The sequence below is a fragment of the Trichosurus vulpecula genome, chromosome 8 (genome assembly GCF_011100635.1).
Source record: "Trichosurus vulpecula isolate mTriVul1 chromosome 8, mTriVul1.pri, whole genome shotgun sequence".
Classification (NCBI taxonomy): domain Eukaryota; kingdom Metazoa; phylum Chordata; class Mammalia; order Diprotodontia; family Phalangeridae; genus Trichosurus; species Trichosurus vulpecula.
In genome coordinates this window covers 115,388,204-115,410,514 of record NC_050580.1, presented here as the reverse complement: position 1 = coordinate 115,410,514, position 22,311 = coordinate 115,388,204, and the positions used below count along the sequence as shown (strand labels likewise).

At 39.9% G+C, this 22,311-nt stretch overlaps 1 protein-coding gene across 2 annotated transcripts in view; it reads left to right on the top strand.

Moving 5' to 3' along the window:
* Nucleotides 1-22,311, top strand: part of HOMER2 (homer scaffold protein 2) — a 160,816-nt gene that overhangs the window by 66,945 nt on the left and 71,560 nt on the right. For both annotated transcript variants that reach the window (XM_036735747.1, XM_036735746.1), the window contains exon 2: nucleotides 18,390-18,546. In XM_036735747.1, coding sequence (XP_036591642.1) covers nucleotides 18,390-18,546 — 157 coding nt within the window. The remainder of the gene's footprint in view (nucleotides 1-18,389; nucleotides 18,547-22,311) is intronic.

The window sequence follows — 22,311 nt, the reverse complement described above, 5'->3', positions numbered from 1 at the left end:
TTTGCCTACATTTATTTAAAGATGACCTAGTTGTTGAGAATCAAATTAGTATCAAATTGGCATTAAATCTATCCAAATATAGATTTACTCAGGGATACTTCTTAAAATTTTTATTTTCAGTTGAACTATTGCATTCTGTTCAGTATTTTTCAAATAATATTTTCCATGATATCCTGTCCTAGTTTAAACTGCTTACAAATGGATGGGCAATGTCCTTACTAAAACTACTAATACAAATACACCACATTACGTTTGAGGTTTTACTCTCATAATATTTCTGGTCAGTCCTACATAAATATTGGTCACTATGGTGCCGCCTAGTATTTGCAGCGAAATCTGCCAGTGGACCACATTCAGAAGTATACATCATTCTTCATGTTACTGCATATTCACATCCCAGAGGCATCATGATATAATGAAAAGAACACCAAGTTTTTTGTGACTTTTGGGCAATCAGCTTAACCTTTGTGCAAAGCTTTCCCCATCTGCAAAATGGTGACTTCATGATTTGGAGCCACTATTTCACAGGGTTGTCCACAGGCAAGTGCTCTTTGTGAAGCATTGACAATCTTTAGGGAAAGTGTGCTGTAATGGAAAGAGGGCTGGTTTTGAGACCCACTCTACCGTTTACCTGTCTGTAAGTTTGGGCAAGTTAATTCACTTCTCTGGACCTCAGTTTCCTCATCTGTAAAATAGGACAAGATAATCTCTAAAGTCCCTTTCAGCACTTAGTCTTTGATCCTATAACCCTAAATTAAAGAACTGATCTACGAAATGGATACAAGGCTGTAAATGAAGGGGATTGGAATCAGAGGACATTTTAAAGCTGGAAGAAATCTTTAGGCAGAACCAGGGTGAAAATCCAGATAACCCACTGGTAGAGCTCCTGCTATTGTTTTCCACAGAATTTTTGAGTTTATAGATGCTGACCCAAGCATGCTGAAGGTGGAGTAAGGATTTCCCACTTTGGTTCTTAAGCTATTTATCCTTTTTTTTCTTTTTAAAAAAAAATCATGGTAATTATCACTGAAAAATATTCAAGGTTTGATTACTTTAACTTGAGCTAAATATGAAGACTATTTCTTTCCTTGAGCTTCTCTCTGCCTCCTTCCCACTAGCTCACCTGGAGGGTTGTTTGTCTTCTTTTTTGAATGAAACCTTGTCTGAGAGATTCCCAATTATTCACTTGATATGTAATGTAATTGCAAGGGGGTGGGGGGAGAGGAGGAGAGGAAAGAGAGAGTGAGAGTAAGGACTTTTGGTTTAGAGAAAATGAGACTCCTTCCTTCAGGGTGTTTTTAAGCCAGTGCTGAGGGACAATTGGGGCCAGAAGAAAGAATAATAAGAATAATTATTATTATTTATAAACTTCTATAAGGTTTATTAAATATTTTCCTCACAAAACACTGGGAGGTGGAAAGGATTATTTCCAATTTACAGAAGAGGAAACTGCTGTTGAAGGGATAAGTGACTTGTCCAGAGTCACACAGCTAATAGGACTCAACTCAGAGCTTCTTACTGTAAGACCAGTGTTATTTTCCACTGTTAGTCGCCTGCTTCCATAGAGGCATTACATAGAATAAAGATTTCATATGAGTATTAGGTAGGATGTGAGTTATTGCACTACACTAGAATAGAGGCTGATTCATTGGAGAAAAGGGGCTACAACTCTGTAGGGAACAACATAAAGAGGCAATTTTAAAGAACAGACAGTTAATAATAGCCCAATTACATCCCTTGTCTAAAGTTCACATTTACATTTTAGAAGTAGCCCCATAGTGAGGTCAATGTAAAAAACAAAGGCATTATTTTCAAGTCTTGGCATTGAGGATTTGTGCAGACTATGGTGTTCCACCCAGACATGTACAATACTGTACTCTTCTCTGGTTTAGAGACATGAGAAATGAGAGAATGATAGATTTGCCCTTTGTCATGGTCAGAGGGAATAACGCAAGTACTCCATAGCAACTGTCCTAAGTGAAATTGATAAAAGGTTAAGATTAAAACTTTGAGTTAGTATCATTTGTGCTGGTGTGTGCTTGAATAATTGAAAGTAGATGGAAGTTTAATAATATGTTTGAACAGAAATATGCCATGTTGAGCAAAAGTGACATCATTAAAGCATAAAGCACTATTCTTGGCAACCAGTGAGGAAGGACTTGGTTTCATTTCCAATCTCTTTCTATTCTGAGCCCAGAAGTAGTTGGCTAACCTTGCTGGGGATGATAGTGACTATTCAATCTGGACCATCATCATCATGAGTGTTAATTCATTACCTCTCAGCTGTGGTTGTCCATATGTTAGTCCCTTCTAGATCCTTTCCCCAAACTGGATATTTTTCTAGTAAAATCCTAACCATAGCTGAATACACAGAGGGAATAACTTCTGAGTTTCTCACTGTCTAAGGTGATCTTTTGATAGGATAGGATACTTTGATAGGATACTTTTGCCATGGTTCATATTTCCCAGGAAAGAGCCCTGAGAGAATATGGATTAACTACTGAGGGCAAGTCCACGTGCTTCTGAACTCTTGCCCATGTTGTTCCTCCCATCTAAAATGTCCTCATTCTTCTTTCTTGGTCACAGTTACGTATTTTCTTAAGATAACTCATTTTTTGCAACCTTTCCAATTCAATTTATTTGTCTATTTATTAAATTCCTACAATATGAGAAGCATTGCATTCAGTGCTGAGGGGACAAGAAAACAAAATGTCCACAGACCTTACAAAGCTGAAGTTCTCCTGTGATGATATGCCATGAACACACACAAGTATTATGTTAACATAGTGACTAGATGGAACAATTTTTAAAGAGGAAGACAGTATTAGTGAGGGACGTTAAAGAAGGCTTCAAAATCTTAAAAGGAAGGTAAGGGTTATGATAGAGGCAGCTAGGTGGCACAGTGGATAGAGTGCTGGGCCTGAAGTCAGGGAAGATTCCTGACTTCAAATCCGGCCTCAGACACTTACTAGCTGTGTGACCCTGAGCAAGTCACTTAGTCATGGTTGCCTCAGTTCTTTATCTGTAAAATGAACTGGAGAAGGAAATGGCAAACCACTCTAGTATTGTTGCCAAGAAAACCACAAATGGGGTCACAAAGAGTCGGACATGACTGAAAAATGACTGAACAACAACAAGGATTATAAGAGGTGGAGGAAAAGTGCATTGCAGGCATTGGGATACATGGAGAAAGAATGTGGTGTTCAGAAAACAATTTATAATCTAGTTGGACTAGAATGGTAGAGTGAAGTAAGGCTGGATGGGTAGCTTGGAACCAGGAGAGTTAAATGCCAGGCTAACGAGTTTGTCTTCTTCTTAGACACAATAGGAAGCCATTGAAGGTTGTTAAGCAGTCAAGTGGCGTGGACAGACTTGTGCCTTATTTTGGAAGCTGAAGCTGTCATGATCCTTGAGCTCTCCTGATGCATGGAGTGATGATGACTGCCCCAGCAATTTCATCCACTGAATTATAAAAGTTTTGTGTAAGGTTTTGCCAAGTCCTGGGAGCAGCCCAACATCTCTCTTGGTGGCATGGAGACCAGTGTGCCCAGAGTTCTCTCTTGATCACCATTCCCTCTTTAGAAGTGTGTGGTGGTTCCTGTGTGTGTGTGTGTGTGTGTGTGTGTGTGTGTGTGTGTGTGTGTGTGTATGTGTAAATTAGCACCACCAAAAGGGAACCAATCTGTATTAGTGCTATTCCTTTTTGTTCAAAGTATTTTTCTGAAAATGAAAGGAATTGATCAAGTTCTCCCACCGTTTTAATGCCTACATTTGGTTGCAAATGCCTCTCCAAATGATTGGGTTGTAAGCCAGCACCTATACTAGGAAAGGAAAAAGGAAGACATCCATTCACAAAGTTTAATATCCAAATGAGATTTATTGAGGGATATTCTGTACTACCACCCCAAGCCTCTGAAGAGCTGGAGATGAAAAATCTCCAAGTGATTAATGGTACTTGGGTGAAGGGGATAGGTGGTATATAGTTCACCAAAGTTCATCTTTCCTCTTTTGTATAGGACAAGTATCATCTACGATCTGTTAATTTCCCTAATTCCCAGGGGTGCTAGTGCAGTGATTGGGGAGAAGCAAAATGTTGTCTGTTACCTCTGCTCCCAGATCTAAGATTTGGGATCTTTGGGCATGGTAATGGGTTGAGGGGGCGAAGAAGGAAAAACGGAAGCAAAGAGAGTCTGACTCATCATGGCTAACTTTGAGTCTGTTTATATAAAGATAGGAACCTGTTCTTCATGGCCTTGTCTGGACGCTGAGAAATTCTCCCCTGCAAAAGTGATCATGAGCTTATATGAAAAATAAAGGTGCCAAAGTGTTTTGTTGCCTGATTTAACTCTTAACTCTCCTGAGATGGGCTCTAGGCATTAGGACTTTTGGGATGCACCAGGAAGCAGTTGGCCAGGGCTAGGTTAGACAGGGAGTCAGTGTGATCTCTACTTTAGGGAGTGTCAGTTGCAGCCCTTGTTTGAGGGGTGGCTTGGGTATTATCATAGCACCCTTCCCTTGTTAGCCCTGTCCCATCCTCCCTCCTCCCATGGTATTTCCAGATTACTGTTAACTTTTGAGAGAGCATTTTGAGTAGAGCCGTTGGAGTGGGATGCTTGATTGAAAAGGGTGGAGAAGTGAGTGTGGTGATGGGGATTTGACTGTGCAGAGAAAGAGATAAATTTTTCTAGGAGCTCATTGGTAAAAGAAAGGCAGATTTAGGATAGCTTGAGAGATAGCAGGGTGAAGTGAAAGCTTTTTAAGGATGAGGGAGTTTGCTAATTGGGAGAGATTAAAGATGGGGGAGGAGAGAATACTTGATGAGGCAAGGTCCTGGACAAGCATTTTAAGAATTTGCTTTGTGCCAACAAATTTATGCTAGGTGGTAAGGGAAGATACAAAGTTTAATTCAACCATGCTTCCTACCATCCAAATTAAGCCCAGCCCGAAATGGTATTTGCTTTATTTGAAATTTCTACAAACTTAAGGTACCTAAGCCAATGTGCTATATGGTCATAAATCTGGAGCTTTACAAAACTTCAGCAATCATCTTGTCTAATACCTTCATTTTACAGTTAAGGAAACTGAGACTTAAGTTGGGACATACCCAAGGTAGCAAAACCAGAATCTGAATCTAGATCCCCTAAGTGGACTCCCAGGCATCTTCTTGATGCTTTTTCTTGCATAAAAACGGATAAGATTTCCATTCATTCAGAGAGGGTGGGACCTGGGAGCAGTGGTTAGCCAGGATGTTGACTTCAATGAAGAAACAAGTTCTTTTTATTTCACTATGCCATAATGTCTGAACCATAAAGCTATGGTGGTGAAGGATAGATGCTGGTCTGTCTATAGAATTCTGTTTTTCCAGAGTGTGCTCAGTTATAGGGTACCTTTTCTTAGGGTCAGGGCTCCAAGAAGTCTACAAAGCAGTCAAATTTATCTTCCTAAAGCACACATCCTAACTATATCACATGTCTCCTCCCTCAGAGAATAAATTTTAATGACTCCCTGTTACCTCTAGTATTAAATATAAAATTCTCTTTGACTCTTTAAAAGCCTTTCATAGCCTTACTCCTTCCAACCTTTCTTTTTTACGTGTTCCCCTCCCTCCCCCCCATTCAGTGACACTGGCCTGCATGCTGTTCCATCTCCTGTTGCCATTCCATCTCCTGACCAATATGATACAGCACTTTGATGTGGCAGCCAAAACAGCTAATACTGGGCTTCATTAAGAAAAACATAGCTTCTGGAAATAGGGAGGTGATAGTCCCAATGTATTCTTTCCTTGTTGGACCTTTCTTGGAGTAAGTATTGTGCTCAGTTCTGGGCATTTCTAAGGGACTTTGACAATATGGAGTATTCAGAGGGAGGCAATGTGGTTGTTAATCCTTCATTACTGAAGAAGGCCAATGATATATCATGGAGTGGTGTCTTGACTTGCTCATGAATTGGATTTAAATGAGATAGAGCTGCACAAAGTCATCAGTCTCACTCTCTCTTCCACAGTCATCAAAGTCCAGTGGCAAGACAGAAGTCAAGGGGTGATGGCCAGGGATACCATGGATGACCTTGGTCTTTCCCAGGCTTCAGTTTCCCTGAGGCAATACACATTCAATGACTGAGGTCTAGATTAGATTTTGTCTAGAGACAAAAGATGGCCTAATTTACCATCAGTTAAGGATAGAGAAGGACCTTGTTATATAAAAGGATCTCCTGGAGAAAAGAAGGTTCAGGGAGAACATGACTTTTTGCTTGGCCCCAGAGGGTGCAACTAGAAGCACTGAGGGAAAGTTGAAAAGAAGCCAATTTAGGCTTGATGTTGGGAAAAGCTTCCTAATAATTAGAACAATTTAAAAGTGGAATGGGCTTCCTAGATAAGTGGAGTTCCCTTCCTTAGTCAAAGTCATAGTCAGGGGATATTTATTAAGTACCTACTATGTATCAGGCTTTGTGCTAAGTACTGGGGATACAACTAAGAAAAAGATAGTCCTTGTCCTCAAGGTACTTACAGTCTAATGGGAGAAGACTATAGACAAAAGGAAACTTAAAAAGTCCTCCCCACCCCACCAGAGTACTTGGCCAGGGACTTGAAGATCATGGAATCTAAACCCAGCAGAACAGCTATTGGGCACTTGGGTAGAAAAATCTGAGCCTTGTATAAAGGGAAGTGTTCATTGCCCTGCCCTCTAATTAAAAGGGAGAGGCAACACAGGGTGTTGAAGAGGTGTTGAGTGTGAAAGCCGAATCCATTTCTATGATGATGACATTTCAGTTGACAAATTTTTCCCAGGAGAGGCAGGATGTCCATAGAAACCAAGGAGAGCAGCTGATGGGAAATGAAGGCCTTTGCTAGATTACCATTTGTTGCATAGGATTCCTTATGTGTATGGGTTGTACTAGATGGCCACTGAGGTCCCTTCCAACTCTCCACTGCTATGATTCTAGATAACTTTTATTTATTGGTTATAATCAACCCGAGCTGGGATGTCCAGGTTGTCTCCTTGGTTCTGTATTCAGTGTCTCACACTAGATCATCTTAAAAACGTACTTCAGTTTTTCGTGCTTATTTGCATTATCTGTGAATAATCTTGAGGAGTAAATGCAGAGCAATGGCTTAGTTTGTAGATGATACTAAATTCTTCTGGGTGTTCAGTCTGACTGGGATAGACTACAAAAAGAAAATATGAATCTGCAAGTGGGTGGAAAAGTGGCAGAATTTTAATGTGGGCAAGTGAAAGATATTGCATTAAGGGATTTAAAAAAACCCCTAAATTATACATAGAAAATAGACTTTCAACTGCCAGTCATGACTCAGGAAAGGCATCTGTGAATCACTGTAGATTATTCTCTCAGGATAGTGTCTCAATGTGTGTCTGTGGCCAAAAAGACCAATTAGATGCTGGGTAGCAACAAGAAGAACCAGAAAATACCATCTCACCCTGATGTAAAACTAACACTGTCATGCCTAGAGCACTGTGCTCAGTTCTGTGTCTCAATGGAGATATAAGGAAGCTAGAGATGTCCAGAAAAGGGCAATGGGAGCCATAGATAGGCAGGAGAGGAGGGGAGGCTAAGTGAGGGGAGCAGTACTGATTGAGGAAAAAGTAGCTAAAAGGAAATATGTCATGAGGGAGGAATAATTATTTAGATGGTCTTATGTGGGAAATTGTCTTTAATTTTCCTCTTTTATATGGAGAAAAAAATTTAAACTTAATTCTCTTACGCAATTTTCAATTTTTAAAAAATTCTGAGATATCTCTATCTTTTTTTTGCTGGGAGAACCTTGGTAAAATTGAGGGGGAGGATGGGCATGGTTTCGGGCACATAATGGGCACTCGGTAAATATTTGTCATGAAATCATGACCTCCATTTACTCAAACACCTGCTGAAGAAAAAAAAATATTCTCATTGCTTTGACTACCTATAGTTATGAAACAGCCCTTTGGTGACACATGCCTCTAGAAGGGAGATGAATTCAAATGACATGGTGAGAATTTGGAGCATGAGGGAATGGGAAGAGGGCAAGTAACACAGCATCTGTGAAATGAAAAACACATGGCCATGTGTATTGCATTCAGTCCTGATTAGGGCACCTTCCCTAGGTTTCACATATATTGTTTGAGAAAAATGTTAAAGGGGTTTATTTCTCATGCCCTTTGCTCTCTTTACTGCCACCAGGTAAATTGGTATTCCTCTTTCCTGGTTCAGCCTGAACAGAATTTAGGCTTGTGTCTTAGAACTAGAAAATAGAAAATTCTGAGGGAAAATGCACATCTGTGTGTGTATATGTGAAACATAGGTAAATATTTACCATAACAAAGCAATTAGCTTCATCTATCACAGATAAATGTTGCTGAAATATACCGCAAAAGAAAAAAGAAAACTAAATTAAAAACAAGATGAACTGTACTTTCTCGTTTAACTTGTTATAACTTTTCATCCGTAAACTTTCTCTAACAGTGTATTTCCAGCTGTTAACCAAAGTCTCATTGAGAGGTTTCTATTCATATTGCTTTATTTTTCCTAATAAGTGAAGAACCACAAGGTCTTATAATGTTCCTGGCTTATTTCTGCCTTAGTGTTCAGAGCAGCTGGTTTCCTCAGTCTGAAAACCCTGAAGCAATCTTCTTGAATCAAAACTATCCTCTGTATTTTTTTTTTCTTTTCTGAAGCAGCCATTTTTTTTTCCCTGGAGAATGCCTCCCTTCCATTTTCCTGCTCAATCTCCCTGTGAACTTTGGAGTTGGAAGCCTGGAGTTGGATCCTCTTCTGAGCTGTCTTATATATTTTAGTTCTGTGATGATGTTATCCTGCTTAAGTTTCAGAAGCTAGATGAATGACTTATTTTTATACACAACTAACATGAGCTATATTTGTTTTGAACATAACATTTTGCACATACAAGTTAAAACAAATAGACTTTTCCCATACCACGAAACAAATAAAACAAAATTGTAATTTAATCCTTTTTAACCAAACTAAGCAAAGAGTTTAATTCACTAAAATACTTTTAATTTTTTCAGCAAGGGATTCAGAGTTAAGTGGCTAATAAATGTCTGAGGCAGAATTTGAACTCAGATCCTCCTGACTCCAGGCAGTGCCATCTAGCTGCCCCTTAACTATAGCACAATTTGGAGGCTCTCTGTATAGTTGCAGAATCACTTAACTGTGATGTTTTTATTCATACCCTGCTGGGTATCTTTTGGGTTTGGTCTTTTATTCAGTTAATCACTACAAACCAACATGCATTCATTGAGAAATATGTATGTCATGCCAAAATAATCCCATTTCCTTTCTTGATAAGGTTACAAGAGTAATAGTATGCCCGGATTTCAACAAGTCATTTGACAGTCCTTCACAGTATCTCTTTTGGGATGGGATGGAAAGTCCTGGGCTGTGTAATAATAGCATACTTACTTGGATTTGGAACTCATCTAGACCCAGAGGGAGGTGATCAAGGAATGGAAGTTGTGGTGGAAGGTTTTTGTAGGAAAGCCACAGGGCTTTGTTCAACACTCTAGCAATTTGGTAGACCCCTCCCCCAAAAACCTATAGAGGACATGAAAGAGGATTGTACAGGTTGGGCAGGCATGGCCAGTTGCAACCTATGTTATTAGAGGCAGCTTCTGAATTGATGAGCTCACAGACCTCTTTGGATATTTCGGTAGTTCTTGTGCCAATTGTCCTGTTGCCCTATGTCATTTCATATGTATGTTCTCATTCTCTAAATTCCACATAATCTTCTTTAGCTTCTTCATTCAACTTCATTCAGCAATTCCTTGACAACATCCTTTGCTCCTGTCCTTCTTGGGAGTTTCTTGTTGGTTATATGTTGCAATCTGTTTACACTCACCATGTACTGCCCTCTTTGTGATATTTATCTTCAGGTTTTTTGGAGGCCGTGATGTTCCACATCATACTACTACTTAGTAACATCAGTAACTGGGTCACAGAACGGGCTTAGTTGTGTTGTTATGTTATCCAAGGACACCTGAAAGATTTGGACACTGTATTGGCTATACCTTCCTGTAAAAGCCCTTTTAAGGTGTTGGTGTATTCTGCCAAATCAAATGCCTTTTCAACAAACAGTAATCACAGTGGCATCTTCTATTCATTATGTCTTAGTTAACTGTGCAATGGTCGAATTCATTCTTGATTACTTCTTGTAAAAACTCCCTTGTCCCTGCTGATGTTGTCAATGAGATGCCTTCAGTTTATGTATAGATAACTTTCATTAAAGTTTTGTATCTATGGAAGACTAGGTTGGCAGTTTTTTAAGTTCTCTTGATTATCTTTTTTCATTGATAAGGCCTGAAATTTTTCCTACATCTTTGTGGAGCTGGTATGTTCCTTTCCATCAGGCCGTTCCTAGTTTATTGCTACCCCAGTGCCTTCACAACTTTATCAACTCCAGCACACATCTCTTCTATGTATGTTCGGTTCATTCTGGCTGCTTTTCCTGTTTTTGTGCTTTAGCTTCTTTTCTACACCTTAGGGACTGTGATATTAAGGTGCAAGGGTAGTAGTTCACTATCCTTGAAGGAGAAAGGTGTTTGTTGAAATAGTTTTGGTAAATATTCTTTTTCATTCCATTTTTTTCTATGTCAACAAAGTACAGGATTTTTGTTGTTATATAGTCGTGTCTGACTCTTTGTGACCCCATTTGGGGTTTTCTTGGCAAAGATGGTGCAGTGGTTTGCTATTTCCTTCTCCAGCTCATTTTCCAGAAGAGGAAACTAAGGCAAACAGGGTTAGGTGATTTGCCCAGGGTCACACAGCTAGTAAGTGTCTGAGGCTGGGTTTGAACTCAAGTCTTACTGACTCCAGGTCAGGTGCTCTTTCCACTGTGCCATTTAGCTGTCCTCCCCACTACTAGCACCGTCCCCCCCCCAAAGGGTACAAGATAGCAATAGTAAAAAGGAAGAGAACCTTACCTTAATGGTTTAATGTTCAGAAAATCTACCAGCATTTATTAAGTGCTTACTGTGTTCCCTATGCTGAGCCACACGCTGGAGATACAAAACAAAAAATAAAATACTGTAATCCCTGCCCTCAAGGAATTATATTCTGTCCAAGGAGACAACATATACACAAACAGGCCTATACAAAGTGAGTAGAAAGGCATTTCAGTAGGGAGGCATTAGAAGCTGAGGGAAGCAGCATAGGCCTTATGCAGAAGGTGGGGTTTGAGCTGAGCTTTAAAGGAAAAGAAGGATAGTTAAGGTTTCAAGTGTCAGTTGAAATCTAAGCTCTTTGGTATATTTCAGTTCTAAATAACTTCCTTATTTTCCACACCTTTTATAGAAAGCTTTTAAACTGTCACGTTGTTAAGGAGTTTCCTCCATCTTTACCTGGAGATAGACATGTGGACTTCTTCTAAATTAAAATGATATATAATGGTCTTTACTTATTTTTTTTTTTTAGTAAATCAGTGATATCATCAGCATGGATACTCCCTCTGCCGGTCTATAATATATTTAGAGATGAGATAGTTCATTCATAAATCTAGCTGTTAAGATGGAAATTAGAGCCTTTAAAAATTTCTTTAATACTTTGAAGGATCTGGTATTTCATTAGGTACATATTTCATCCACCAATGTGTATGCTACCCCTCCATAAAGTCACCTTACGTGCAGTCCATCCCCTTCCGTAGAAGATCCACCCAATTCACTAAACAGCTTCCCTGTGAGTCTTTTAATATGTCAGGAAGAGAGAACCGGAGTAACAGTCAAGCTGCCCATCTGTTATTTCTCATTCTTGTTCCACAAACAGTGGAACATTTTTGGCCATACATACGCTCAGTTATATTTTCTACTATGTTCTTTCTCTGTGCAAATCATTGTTGGTAGCATACGCCCACTGTGTGCATTTCATTGCCCCTTCGGTCACTTGTAATTTTGATTTTCCCAAGATAATCATGTTCCATGATTCATAGTCATGTAGCCTCACTGAAGAATATTAGCGTTAAAGAAATGGACTTTTGTGTCAGTGAGCATCTGAGGACTGTTGAAAATATCACCCAATTCCCCAAATACAGCCCAGCTTGATCTCCTAATCAATTTTAGGCCTACCTTATTGTCCATCAGTAGCATTTACTCAAGATAAAACATATTTGTGGACTAATTCATTGGGCTGCCCATCTATTTGCAAGTCATAGTGTGGGGCTACAGTTGCTTTTCCACTTTGCCTTATTCAGTGTGGAAGGTTAGATTATTCCCACACTTACTGCTGTCTCTTTTACCAAGGATGCTTTGTAGTGATGAGGCTCAGTACAATTTAATTCCTTGTGTGTTCCTATTTGTTCTAGCTATTTCAGTCCCAGATGATGAAATAGGAAGTAGTAAGATTATAATGTGGATAGTATCTTTATTATAAAAGTTAGGAATGATGTATTCAAAATATGTATAGTGATTTAAGGTTTAAGGGATAGGGACTGTAATTTCATTAGGATAGGATATACCTAGGGGTGGCTACTCACTCTACCAATGAAGTTCTGCACTTTCTGTGGAATTTATAATCTTAGGGGGTTGCCTATAGCAAGAAGAGGCTAACTGACTTGGCCATAAACAGGAGAATTTTTTTTTTCAATTTTCTGGGTATAGAACCTTGCTTGGAGTCAGGAAGTTCACCTGAGTTCAGATTTGTTGCACAAAATTACTAGATCTGTGGCTCTGGTCGAGTTACTTGACTTCCCTTTACCTCATCTAAAAAATGAAAGATTGGACTTGGTGGCCTCTAAGGACCCTTTCAGGTCTGATTCTATGATTCTGTGACATGGTGCCTGACTTCAGGTAGTTTAGAGTCTAGTAGGATCATGTAATTAAATCCTAATAAATCTGGAAATAATATTATCCCACCTCCTTATTGTATCAGTAATTAAGGTGGGACTTTTTGCTGTTCTTCTCTTAAGTGCCTTTAATGATTCTGGCCTTTGTTTGAATGGGGCAGATAAAGTGGGATCTTGTCTTAGAATGTTTCTCAGAACTGAGACAATCAGGAGTCGTTGACTTGTATATGGTGGCACTAGGGATTAACTTTCCCATACCCTAAATGGGATGTTTCACTGTTGTTTGAGTGCTTCTCAGTACTGAGATAACCAAGTGCCCCAGGGCCCTCCAAGGTTGGTGTTTGACTTGTGGGGCTCTCTCAGGGAAAGAGTGTTGAGACTCTGGGCAAGCCATTGTAACTGCCCCCAGGCTTTGATAACTCAGACGGATATTGGTGCTTCTCTGGCAACTATGAATTGTCATTTGAATCAGACAAGGTCTGTCTGTTGATGTTTGTAATTTCTGTTTGTATGTGCCTTGAAGTTCAGGGGGCTGATCTTTTCCCCCTGAACTAAGTGATTGATATATGTATGTTTAATTAAACTGAGATTGTTAATCCCTTAAAGTTACTTTCCTTAGTAAAGCAGATCAAAGAATCTGTGCTAGCAGCATTCTTGTTGTTGGGCTTGTGTTGGTCTTTCAGCCCCACAACAGCTACTAGCCACATTGTTGCTCCACTTATTTTACTTTAGAGGAAACTAAAGCCCATGGGGGAAGCAACTATAGTTAACTTTGACAAACATCCGTTCAGTACCTTCTATGTATAATGTGCTGGGGATACAAAGACAGAAGTGAAATTGTCCCTGCTCTCAGTGTTTCTAGTCTACTGGACTTGTCTAAGGTTATAGAAGTACTAAGTTGCAAAGTTGGGATTGGAGCCCAAGTCAGAACCATGGACTCTCACTCAGAATTGGACAATACTAAACATGCCCACAATATTATTGAGCAAATGCACTATTTACCAAGTAACATTATGTGATGTCTGAGGGGAAAGATTTAATCAAACCAAAGATTTCCTGGAGAAGGTTGCATTTTAGTTGGTCATTAAAGAGTGGGCAGAAGTTCACACAGAGATGGGAAGGAAATGTTTTCCTGGCATAGGGAGCATGTAAGAGCAAGAAAAGTGGGACTTTTTACTGTTTTTTCTTTTGGAGTGTTCAGCGCTAAGGCAGTCAAGTACCTTTGACTGAGTCTTGCCTTTGTTTGTAGGAAGGCCCATATCCTTTTGCTAATTAGGTCATGAGAGGCATGAAGCCCTCCAGAGGTGTGAACCCCTTGGGTCCTGAGGTTAGCATTTTGCTTTGGGGCTCACTCGTTGGAAGAGTGTTGGTGTGGAGACTCTGGGTAGCCATTGAGGAGCCCCCTGGCTTTGAAAACCCAAATGTTGGTGTTTCTCTCTCTCTCTCTGGTAGCCCTCCTGTGTGCGGGCATTATTGGCCTTACACAGCCACAGTAGCAGCACGTAGCAACCTTGTTGTTACAGAGCAGTAGGAGCAAAAGTGCAGAGGTATGAGAATCCATGGAGGGAGGGTAGGAAAAGTAGTCCAGTTTAACTAGGGCACAAAATATATGGCAGGGAATTATATGAGATAGGGCTGGAAAGGTGGCATGGTACTAGATTGGGGGGAAGGCCTTGAATGTCAGCCAGACATGTTTGAACTTCAGTGGAGTAAAGTCAAACTTAAGAGTTTTAAGGAGAACAGTGGTATAACTGGATCTATGTAAAAGAGAGAATGTTCTGATATTTGTCTGAACAATGGAATGGAAGGAGGAGAGAGTGGTAGCTGTTCCAGGGGTTTATAATAGTAGTACATGAAAGTGAGAGAGCAACTTTACTAGGCTGGTGTCATGGAGAATTTAGAAGGGGCTGTTTTAGTGGGAATAGAATTGCCAGTAATTGGTCTTGGTAATTGGCTGTGAGAGATCAGGGAGCCTTAAGACAAGATTTAAAGATTACAGCTAGGTCATATATGACATTGCTTTCCATATAGGTGCCTTGTGCAATGTGCAACTATTATTAGCTTCTTCAGGTAGGGTCACAGAAGCATGTGCCTTTCCTGTGGTCAAACAACTAGTGAATGTCAGATCTACAAACCCAGATTTCCCATTAAGCCAGAGCTCTTTCTGCCATGTATTCTCTGATCAAAAGGGGAGATTTTGTACAAAACACAGTCAATTGCTAAACAAAGTAACATCAAATATCATAGAAAAGTAAATACTGAATCCTAGAAGTCTAGCATAGGTTTAGAGTGGGAAAAGACTTTGGAGTTCCTGTACCCCAACCCTTGTTTGAGTCATGAAGCCCATCTAAAATGGCCCCAACAAGTAGTTATCCAAAATCTGTCTCCCCACATAATTTGCCTTGTTCTGCCCTCTAGCATGATGTGGGTAAGAAGGAGTGGATGAGGACTTCAGTTCTGTGTCTTACTAGCCATGTAAACTTGGGCAGAACACTGTAACCTCTCTGAGCCTGGCTTTCCTCATCTGTAAAATAAAAATATATGCTCTGTCTACTTCAGAGGGGTGATGTAAGGGTCAGATGAGATGATGTGAATCCAAGTACTTGGAAATATAAAACATGCTAAAGTGATCATTGTCAAGAATATTGGTAAATTATTAATACATTCCAGAAAACAAGGTACTTTATACTTTGATTATTAGATCAGTGTCTTATACAAGTCCTGTCAGTTTGTAGCTTTGCACAAAATGGACATTCAATGACTATGCTTTAATTAGGAAACAGAGAAAAACTTGTGTAGATGACCTCGATGGTTACTTCCAGCTCTTGATCTATGTTTCTATAATCCTGTGATTGTCTCTTTAGTGAAATTGCCAACTATTTTATAGAAATTAATTTCAGTATTTAATAGTGTTTGTATCGCTGAGACATTTTAGCAGTCATAATGCTTTGGGGCCTCAAAACTATAACTTAAAGGAAGCTATCAGGTGCAGTTTTTTTTCAGAATAATCATAAATTTCACCATGAATGTTATTCACCAAGTCCAATTTATATTCCAAGGTGAAAATCTTAAAAAAAAAAAAAAGTAAAAAATTTTTAAACATTTTAAGGGGCAAGGTAGTGCTATGGTACTTTTATATTAGCATTAAGTAGGATTCTTATCTTTCAAATTAACATGTTTAAAATATTAATCTGCTCACAGGAAGACTTCTGAAACCAAATTTTAAAGGGAGATTTTTAGGAGCAGTTTTCCCAGGATAGACAACTGAAAGTAGGAGGCCATTCATGCCTGCAGATTTATCATCTAATTGTCTTGGGGATTGCTATGACAATCTATGTTCTCTCCACTAGTGGCTACTTTGGTTTTTATTGCGTTCCATTGGGTCCCTAGCTGCTTTCAGAACTTAATGGTGTTTGGTTATGGGGCCAATTTGATATATTTTGACTCTTGGGAAGCCTAGGTGGGGAGCTGGGAATGAGATGGGAAGTGGAAGCTGAAAATAGGCTTTATTTTGAATTGCTTTGCTAATCAGAATACTGCTTGCTTGAGATCACTAAGGAAATAGGAATAGGAAACTTGAATGGGACCTGAAGAAGGAAGGGGGATTTTGGTATAGGAAGGCAAGACTGGGTGAAGGGTAGAGGCTTTGAGTAGTCAAAGACTAGCATGAGTAAAGCTATCAGGCATAGCTTGGATTCTCCAGATTTAAGACTGTTACCCCAGACAAGGTTAGTCCAGCGAAGCCCAGTTTCTTTCCATATAACCAAACACTTCTCCACTTTGAAGGAAGAAAAGAGGAAGAGATCAAAGAGATATTCTAATATATTCCTAGACTACTTCATTCTTCCTCAATTACTAGTCTGGCCAGGATCTCATTATTTCTGGATCTTTTAAGAAATACTGTACTTGAATTGACAATAGCTAACCATAATGAAATATAAATTAACTTGAATGAAAACTGACTTGTCAGCTTGAGTCTCAGACTGTATAATAGTACTACAGTGGACACATTCATACTAACAAGTCCTTAAGTTTAAACCATTTCACTTAAGATTGGGACTTTCTAAATTCCAGGGTGGACCAGGAAGTTCCAGGGTACTAGACTTTCTCCAATATGTATTTCCATGATTCAGTAGAACTTGACCCAACCTTGGGGAATTAAGAGGCAAAGTCTGAAGAGACATATGTGTCTCTCTCCAAACCTTGCCTCAGTGTTAATTTTTTTATGGGACTTATGTTCATGGTCTAATTCCTTGTGTGACATAGTATAGACTATTAGTGTAATAGAAGTTTAGAAAAATGTAGGACTTGCCCTGAACCCTGAAGAATGGGTAGGAAATGAGTAGGTGGAAAAGAAGGGTGTACTTTCCTGGGAGAAGAAAAAACATGAGTACGGGCAGAAAGGAAAGAATTTATCATGGCAAGTTTGGATAGTGAGGAAAATGGCCTGACTAGAACAGTGTATTCATGTTGAACAGTAGTGGCAAATGAACATGCCCAGGTGGGATGAGACCAACTCCTCAAGGAGCTTCAGAAATTAAACAAAGGTGTTTGCATTGGACACAGGCAACCAAGGGGAAGACAATGTAGTTCCCTTTGCAGGTGAGCCTATATGAAGGAAGGAGTGCGGTAGGAAGATATAAGTTTGGTAGTGGTATGTGAGATCTTAGAGAGGCTATAAAACAAGTGGTAAGTTGGGTATAAGATAATGGAGCTATGGATGGACTGGAGGATGGCGGTGGCAGTGGGAATGAAGAGGGATGGATGGAGTAGATACCAGAGAACTTTGGAAGCAAAAAATATTTATAGTATATACTCACCGGTTATAGAGAGGAAGGGGGTTGAGTCAAAGATGACTCTTAAGTTTTTGAGCCCAGTGTCTGAGAGAATGGTGGTGCTACTGACAAATAGAAATCAGGTAGGTTGTGAAGGGGAGGAGGGAGAAGTGAATGAAGTAACCCACAACTGTTCCTTGAAGAAAACAGAACATTATGTCATAGGATAAGGGGATTTAGAGCTAGAAAGAGATAATCTAGTTCGACTCTGTTATACAGTAAGGAAACTGGGGCCCACTGTTGTTAAATGACAAGTCCAAGGCCATGCCCCCATATCAGAGTTTTTCCTGTGGGCCTGCTTCTATCTGTTGACAGGTGGTTTGAATGGGGGTTATAAGAGAGTATAAAGAGATGGATTTGTTGATGACTCCTACCTGCAGGCTGAGAGGAATCACACGGATTCCTGTCCTTACCCTAGCCTCTAAAGCTCAAGGTTGTTTAAAAAAAAAAAGGCCACATAAAACTGCTTAAGATTATCAATTAACTACCCTCACTCCCAGAAATTTTACAACCTGCTTAAAACACACACACACGGGCACACACACAATAGCAACTAGCAACCAACAAACTTCTTTGAATGATGTATTAATATTTTATTTGTATTTTTTTAAACACTGCTTTGGCTTTGTTCCCAGGAGACTCATTAATTCCAGTATTACTAAAGGCAAGCTTCTTTTAATCTTGTTGTTATGCCAAGCTTTGAAAAAGGAGGGAATGTGTCATCTTCCACAAACTCATGTGTTTATTTCCCCTATCCTTCCCTATTCTAGAGAACAACCCATCTTCACCACCAGAGCACATGTCTTCCAAATAGACCCCAGCACTAAGAAGAACTGGATGCCTGCAAGCAAGCAGGCAGTCACCGTTTCCTACTTCTATGACAGCACAAGAAACAGCTATCGGATTATCAGTGTGGATGGAGCCAAGGTAGGAGGGTACACTAGCATGCTCATGACTTGCCTACCTGTTGTATTCAGAGTACAGTCACTGACTACAAAGGGATTTTTACCTACCCCTGTATTAAGTCTAATTTGACCTGCTCCTGATTGGCTACTCAAAGGTACCTGGCAAAAGACCTCAGACCCCTTTGTCTGCTTTAGTGCAATGAAGAACTGTACAGCCACTCATATCTGCTGGCCATCATAATTTGTCTATTACTTGGAAAGATAAAGTTGCTTGTGTTGCAGTTAACTGAGTTAATGTAACCGAGTTAATATAATAGGTGTAATCCCTGAGCCAAACCAAAGTCAAGATCCAGAATGGCAGCATGTTGGGACATGCCTTTTACTTTTTGTGTTTGAGTGTGTATACTCTCTCAGTGTGCTGTAATTAGATCAGCTGTGTGTAACAACCTTATCTTGTTCCTTGAAATCACAAATATGACACATATGCTTGTATGACATAAGGCTTCTGTAGAAAGTAATTAAAAATAATGTGAAACTAGACCCAAGAATTACATAATCTATATTTCCAGCCCTGAACTTCATCCTGAGTATCAGTCCTTTTGTCTCCTAGACATTTTCCGTTTAGCCTATATCACATAAAACTGAACATACCTAAAACTCAACCTGTCATCCCCAGCCTTCCCTCTCACTTCCCCAACAACAGAAAAATATCTTTTCCTCATTCCTGATTTTTCTATTTCTCTGTTTCTAGTCTCTCAAATGAAAACTGGGAGTTGTTATTGAATCTTGCTTCTCTCTCACTCAGTACTTAGTAAGCTTTTCAAGTCTTTAAAAATGTCTTTTCTTCCTCCCCTTTTGATTCCTGGTTACTACCACCATGGTCTCTAAACCTTTACTTTCTCATGCTTGGACTATTATAGAAATCTCCTAGCTAGATTCCTGCCCTCCAGGTTCCACTCGATTTCCAGTTTATCCATTATATCACGGTCAGATGAATCTTTCTATAACATTAACACAATAAAGTCTGAGCTGTCTGGATTAGGTATGGTGGGCATATAGCAAGTTATTGCAAGTTTTGTTTCCCTCTCCAACTTGAGAATGGGACATTATTGCATTATCTTATTTGAATGTCTTCTGGGTTAATAATAGATCCTAATTAATTGCGAGAAAAATAAAATGTTACCTAAAATTTAAAAAATAATAGATCACTATCTACTGTTTGGTGACCTCTGCCTTAAGACATAAATTCTTCAGTTATAGAAAGTTTTCAAGGGTCTATGTGCCTAGGTGCATGTCATTGGACTCTAGAGGACTTGAAAGAATGAATGAAGTATCTATTAATTGTTTACTGTGTGCAAAGCACCATGCTAAATGCTTGTGATACAGATAGAAAAGCAAGACAGTTCCTACTCTCAGGAAACTCACTTAGATTCCAATGGAAGACAACACACATATGGAAGGTTTCAGATGCAAGTCAGATGGAAAGGTCCCATGGTTCTTAGGTTGCAGTAGCTAAGTTAATGCCTCTTCCTTCATGGTATTTCCACTGATAAAATCATATCTGTTTCTGACGTAGGACTGTGATAATGCCAAGGACTTTGGTGGCAAGAACTTTCTTTTCTGGGTTTTCAGTAGCTCTGTCTGTTAACACTTGCAGAAGCAGTTGCCAGGCTGCATCTAGACAGATGTTGCCTCCCAGGATGATATCTGAGGACTCTGGGCTAAAAGCATTACTGTTCCAAAGGCTTTGGGTTCAATTCTGGGCTATCTCCATTTGAATCTGAGGTGGCAGTGATTGTCTGACCTGCCTGGCATGTGCTTCTTCAGCTAGGCTGGTTGGCTTGCCTGGTGTTTGGCATTTTGTTGGCAACTGGTGGACATGAGTGGCCCCTTCTCATCTGGAGTTACTTCTTCACATGGTGGCTTTGAGGACTGGTTTGGAAGCAGGACTGGTGGTTTGGGAGGTCCTGCCACACCCAGGGCTCCTGTGCTTGTTTGAATGTTGGTGGCAGTTGGTCAGCAGTTGTCTCTGATGGTGATGAGGAATATGTAATCCCTCTTTACAGTAACTTATCCCCCCAGTGATTGCTGTGGGAGCTGGGCTAGAAGCAGGTCTGGTAGTTTGGGGAATAATGCTATCTCCAGGGCTCTTGGGGTCAAGGTCCTGGCCTGTTTCCATTAAGTTCTAAGGGGGAATGATGGTGGTGGTGATTTGATTTGCCTGGCATGTGCTGCCTCCTTCCCTCTCTCCCTCAGGGGACCTTGCAGCTTCAGCTTAGCTGACTTGGCTCCTCAGCACCTGCTTCCTTTGATGATAGCTTTGAAGACTGATCTAGAAGCAAGAGCAGTGGTCTGGGAGATGCTGCCACTCCCAGGGCTCCTGTGTTTACCTGATTGTTGGTGGCCATTTGTTTCGGGTGGTGATGAGGCGTGTGAGCCCCCTCTTCACAATGATTTCCCCCCTCAATAAGAACTGTAGAGTTGTGACCAGGAGTAGATCTGGTGATTTGGGAGACACTGCTATTCCCAAGAAAGAAGTGTAAGAGGGGGTCTGTACCCTCAAAGTACTTGCAAACTATGTTCCTTTTTTCTTTGATGTTACTCTTTCTGGCAATTCTTCATAACCCTCTTCCTTAAATTTTTTGAATTATAGAATCACAGAGATAAAAGGAGCCTGAGAGAGAATCTGGCCCAACTTTCTCATTTGAAAAATGAGGAAACTGAAGCCCTTAATGATGAGACGAGTTGCCCAAGGCTAGGTGGCTAAGTAGTGACAACACTAAATTGAAAACTCAACTCTCCTTCCTCTTAGTCTGATTTATTTCCCCTGTGCCATGTTGTATCTTGGGTATGTATAGAAATATTTTTTGATATTAGATCTAATAGGCTATGATGACATGATGTGGATTTAAACTTTCATAAGAATTTAGAATTGGAAGGGAGCTTGCTGGATATGCCCAACGAGAGGCAAATTACTTTTTTTTTTAAACTTTCTCTTGGGATTGTTGGTTAGCTATTAAACCCCAAATCATTTCTGTGATGTTGAGCTTGAGCCCTCCTGGGGTGTCACCAGGCCATTTTGAGTAAGGGTAGTGACTCAGGATGGCCTATTTTCTTCCATTAACAGCTAATCTTGTTAGTTCATCCACTACCCCTGAGATGAGTTTGTACTTGTAATTTGGAGTGTTGTGCTATCAAGGGATGTATTGGACTTAATTATAGATAAAAACTACTTTCCCAGAGAAAGTACTTCAGCCTTGTTAGCTGAGCTATTAGTAGTTTGTTGTTGTTGTTTGTCCTCCAAGAGGTCTATGATATCAGGGAGGTGACGCCATGACTTACAAGTGAATTGGATTTAAGTGAGAAAGGGCTATGCAAAGTCATCAGCCTTACTTTCTCCTCCAGAGCCATCTGGGTCCAGTGGCGAGATACAGATCAGGACGACTGGAGATGGCCTGGGATGCTTTGGTGAAGCGTTAGTAACAGTATGACTATATAGATAAGGGCCTTCCATATACAAAGAAGGCAGTGAATAGGGTAGCTATTAGCCCAAATTAGAGATGAGGGAAATCATTTTGAGGTTCTACTAGTTAACTTGTTAGATACCACTAGAAAGGTAGTATACATCTCTAGGTCGAGCATAAGGCTAAAGGGTAGCATTAGTTGTGTCTTAGTTCATTGGAATAGAATTTGCTGAGTGTAGACCTGAAATCTGGACATTAAGGAATCACTAGAATAGTGATTGGGAGATGTAGGATTGAACCCTATATGTACAAAAATGACCTAG